Source organism: Montipora capricornis, chromosome 10 (assembly GCF_036669925.1).
Source record: "Montipora capricornis isolate CH-2021 chromosome 10, ASM3666992v2, whole genome shotgun sequence".
In the NCBI taxonomy this organism is placed as follows: Eukaryota; Metazoa; Cnidaria; class Anthozoa; order Scleractinia; family Acroporidae; genus Montipora; species Montipora capricornis.
The window spans coordinates 11633851-11638850 of record NC_090892.1 but is presented as its reverse complement, the minus strand read 5'-3'; the positions used below and the strand labels follow the sequence as shown (position 1 = coordinate 11638850).

The following is a 5000-nucleotide window of genomic DNA, read 5'->3' as shown; positions in this document are numbered from 1 at the left end:
ACTGAGAGCATTTCATCGTTTGAATCAGTGAATTATGTCCCGAATCACATCACGATGGCCTCTCGCCGGCGCGTGCCCAAAATTAACCCGATAATTTTCCTTGCAGAAAAATCAAATAAATGTGATCAGCGCATCATTGAGCCTTTGAAGAAAAAAAATTGTGTCTGAAGTGAAAGCATTGTACCCGTTGAAATCAGAAAGTCGTACCCAACAGGACCGGAGATGTGGATATTACATGAATTAAAATCGTACTGTCACATGCCGGCAAAAGTGTGTGATTTCACTGTCGGGCTGAAAATCCACGCCAAAAAACCATTCTATACTGCTGAATTTACAACAAAGCAATTCAAGCTGCAAAATTCTCAGCCATAAATGATGAATTTCTGTACAAAACTGCTAATGATGAGCCCTTTGCTAAAGAGTTGTGTTGTTAAGTTTAACGAGTGACAGACGCAACGGCCTTGGACCTGAAAGATGTTTGTATTTTTTCACCTATCGGTGAGCATCCCGCTTTACTTAAGTATTCACATCCAAAACGACAGAAGGAGTTAAATACTCAACTCAGTTTTTTCTTGTTTTTTAATTTTACATGAAGTGGGCCTTTTTTGTTTTAATAATGAATTGGCAGCTTTAAAATAGAAGCAAGAATCCGGATTTGGATTTTCCCAATGAAACACACCTAAATTTCCGAGAAAATCCACTGCCCCGTGACTTGGCTGGAATTTAATTAGACTGATTGTCTCGCACTGCACGCTGTCAGTCGGCAAATATTGTCATTTCAAAAATATATTTCGGTCGCTTATGTAAGCAGAAAAAGTCATGAGGTTATTTACAGACGCAAGTGAAATGTGGCGCAGAACGTTGTCACGATTACGCTAGGATAATTTGGCCTCATAACATTATCATTTTCTCTCAGGAGCTTTCTGCTACACACTTCGTGGTATAAAAGCTCAATTTATCATCAGAAAGGAGGGCAAGCTACGATAAGAGAACATGCTAGCTCGACAAGTCATTCCACTAGCTATCGGACAGCACTTTCGTCGCGCCCTGATGCTAACACATTTCAGTACCCTTAATGTGGTGAAACCGTTTTTACCAGACTTAAGCTACTACAGAAACACAATTTTAACATTGAAACTATGAAAAGTAACTTGAAAATTGAATTGATTAAGTCAGACAATGTGCAATAAGCAAGTATAAGCTGCTCTAACTCAAAAACATGGCAAAGGTTGTTTAAAGAGGGAACTGTATCCTTTTTACCAACAGGGCCTAGAGTGTTTACGACTGAATGTGTTTTAAATTGTTCAGTGTCGGTTGATTACCTCTAACAGAAACGTACAGCTTTCAGAGCTTTAACAGTGAAATGGCGGGTGAAAACGTGCGATATTGTATTCACTCTATACATTGTAGTATGACAAAGATGAATTACGCAGCCAAAATTCCTTTGAAGACAACTTTTGAAGATCTTTTTTTGAGCCAATCACTCACAAATGCTATATCTCTTTCTTTAAACTCTTCCATTTCCTCTAAATGTGTGTTTTGTAGCTGTTAGCGACTTCGCGCCCGAAAAAAAAATCCTGACACTTCTGGTTCAGTTTTCCCCACCCCAGACTGGCAAAGGTCAAAATCCCCTCTCCCCAGGCACAGAAGATAGAAAAATGCCTGGGCTTTGCCGGGGGAGGGAGGATGTTAAAGTTTCGATTTGATCAGCGCGTAACTTGCACTGTCAGCCACAAAAGGCTGAACAGGCCAGTTTCTGTTTTGGTCATTTGCTCACTCGAGAGCATTATATTGGACTAAGTTTATGCTTGGCAGCTGAACTTGAACCCCTGAGAATTTACCAAAGATTATTGAGGGCACTCCTTTCATTTTTCTTTTGCAAACAAGCGCTGGAGGAACATTCTCTCACTAAATGTGACCCTCCACGGAAAAACAGGGAAAAAGGTGAATGCACGGGCACGCCAAAACGACACGCTAAACAAAAGGCAGTGAGCGAAATGACACACCAGTTTGTCGGGAGTGTGTCACACAAACGCTTAATTAAAATAAATTAAACATTTCCTTTCGTGTGTATTGCATGGTAAAAACAAAGCAGCATGTCCTCTTTAAAATAAAGCGTGCCGAGTTCGCTGCTGGTGGAAATTACATGCCATTAGGAAAAATAGCATGCTAGTGAGTAAAATGACACGTGAGCCATGTCCACTAAGGTTAATATTTTCGCCCTCTTGATGTTTCTTTTCTCAAGTACTTTACAGAAACACACATATCATCAATATATACCCAATGAGTGTTATCTGTTATAGCCACTGTGAAGTGATGATTCAGAGATCGAACCATGCCTTTTAGTACATAACCTTCACCTAATACATCCATAGTCATTAAGAATAATACTTGATTAATACAATGGGATGACAGTTCTACACTTAAAAATTTGGGGAGTGTCACAAAATGTTGCAGGATTGAAATATCCCCAGAATGCGTTTGACAGAAATCACAGTAAAGTCTACAACTATTTGGTAAGATAGCCTCAGAAACATAAGTTTCAAACTGGCTCTGAAGCAAGTTTGCAAAAGTCAAGTAAAGTACAAATACATTTGTTTCCTTTTCAAGTGCATTGCTACAGAATAAACAAACTGATTGATTACTCTGTTGTATAAGAAAAAGAGATTTTAATTCTTGTCATTGCACCAACTGTATTCAACCTAAATATATCACTAAATACAGCATTTGCAGACATTGATGCAAAAGAATTGCAACGTTCTCTTAAATGAGCCCAAATTGGTTCTCGAATTAACGGCATATCTGTAAGATCATAGTTTTCTAATTGAAAACAAGCCTCTGATAATTTTTGAAAAAACTCATTACGCTCAATACAGTTTAAAGAGTCTTTAAAAACGGCAAATGTAAGTTCAAGAAAACAGTCTACTGCGCATGAGAACTTTCCTGCATGAGTAAAACAATGGTTCATGAAATGTCTTCGATCTTTCGTTGTCTGTTGTGACTGTTCACTGATAGCTCTGGTCTTATCTTTCGTTACGTTACGGAACATGTTGCCATTTATAATGTGTGCTTCTTTGTTAGTAATGACGTAAGGATTAAAGCTTCCATGTGAGGCATGAGGTATTCTTCTCAACAAATACTTTCCCCTGTATCTCTCAATATGAATACGAAAACATTGGAAATCGTACGCGCATCGATTAGAAATTTTAACAGTAGCGAAATCAATACTCTGGTTTTGTATAAATGTCAAAATGGATATCACATACAGTAAAAGCAACATGGTGAGGATGGACAAAACAGGAGAATATTGTGCGATTCAACAGTGATAGCTTCAACAGAGTGTGTACTTAAACGTTTTAACTCCTGAGTACTTTGACTCAACTTTTCGATATCTGTACTATCAGTTGCAGTGTGTTAAAATTGCTTAAATATTTATTTGAATAGTTTTTCACAACAAGTGTACTCGTTCAACAAGTCTACAAGTGGCTACTCACAGCTTTAATTATAAATGAACTCGTTGGTTCGACTAGATATGGTGAACCTGTTGGTTCGACGACTGTGAACTCGCTTCGATTGTAAATGAACTCGTTGGTTCGGTGACAAATTGTTAACCACAGTTTCAAAAATCACACTCTGTGCAGCTATTCACGTTTAACCACACAATTTCGCAACGAATCAAAATAACAAACCAATTATCCAATGTAAATGTCAAGCACTTACCTCTACTTTATCTCTCTACGCAGTTACCTGGCTTTATTTTCTGACGAAGTAGCTTTTTCTTGCTTGAGTGGTGCAATCCAACCTGACTTGCACGTGATTCGTAGTTGCAGCCAATAACAATCACACAATTTTTCGGGACGGGCGCGGGATACGGGAAAGTTTAAAAAAACAAGGCAATTTTTGACTCCCAAGAAATCCAAAGGAATGCGCTCCCGAATTTAATACGCTGGCTGACTACGTCATCCCGCGTAGTAATACGATAGAATGGTCTTCCAGCTGCTAGGCTCATTACTCGCGAATTTCTTACAGCATAGTATTCTCTGAGTCTTAATCATAGATTCCAAGTGTGTGCTTTAAGACCCCATCCTCAATGTCATTGATAAGCGTTAGACGTTTAACTTTATCTTTACCCTTCCAAATAAAATTGAAAATTAATTTATTTGCCTCAGATATAATCTCTTTGTTAAGGCTTATCATACCAGCACGTACATAAATATTGGAACTATTGGAATTGCTTACATTCATTTTGAAGTCTTTTGTCCACTCATTTGTTATGCCCAAGACAACATTATTATGTTAATTTTGAATAAATTATTATTATTTAAAAGCAAGCTGAAGAGTGTCACTTAATCACCAAATTTCTGACAAATAAAAGAACTGTAATAGATTGGGCCCGCAAAACCTTTAAAACAAGAACCACAACCATTTAACTTTTCCTAGACCACAATTATCAGTCATCATTACATTTTTTCTTTTGTTTTTTTTTTCTGTTTTAGCAACAGTGATATATGAGCGAGACACTGGAAGATCAAGGGGATTTGGTTTTGTAACATTTTCTGACCCGAATCATGTGGATCAAGCTATTGAACGACTTACAGATTCGGTATAGTATGAAAGAGAATTTTTGCAGTTTGACATCACAAGAAAATGTCAAGCCCTGGCCAAATCTTCTTCTCCCTTTACCCTTTAATTTAGAGTAGCTTTCAGAGCTGACATTTTCAGGAATTTCCTATCCAATCATGTTCATATTAAAAGAGATTTCTTAAAACATAAAACTGTAAAAACCAACGATAAAATCCGACGTTTCGGAGCATTCATGACTCCATTATCAAGGAAAATATAAAAAGATCATGCAAATTGCAACATTTAAAGCGGTTTTGGCGCGAAGAATTAACATAAGAGGGTGCGAAGATTGTAAAAAATTGTAAAAAGATTATAAAAATACTTTCTCACGAATGGAGTCTGCTTGCACGTTGAGATTTGGTTTTAACGCTCTTATA

General features: G+C 37.5%; 1 protein-coding gene across 1 annotated transcript in view; it reads left to right on the top strand.

The window, feature by feature from the left end:
* The window catches only part of LOC138018604 (uncharacterized), a 13183-nt gene that overhangs the window by 3175 nt on the left and 5008 nt on the right, over nucleotides 1-5000 (top strand). Inside the window, exon 2 of the mRNA XM_068865296.1 lies at nucleotides 4497-4603. Coding sequence (XP_068721397.1) covers nucleotides 4497-4603 — 107 coding nt within the window. The remainder of the gene's footprint in view (nucleotides 1-4496; nucleotides 4604-5000) is intronic.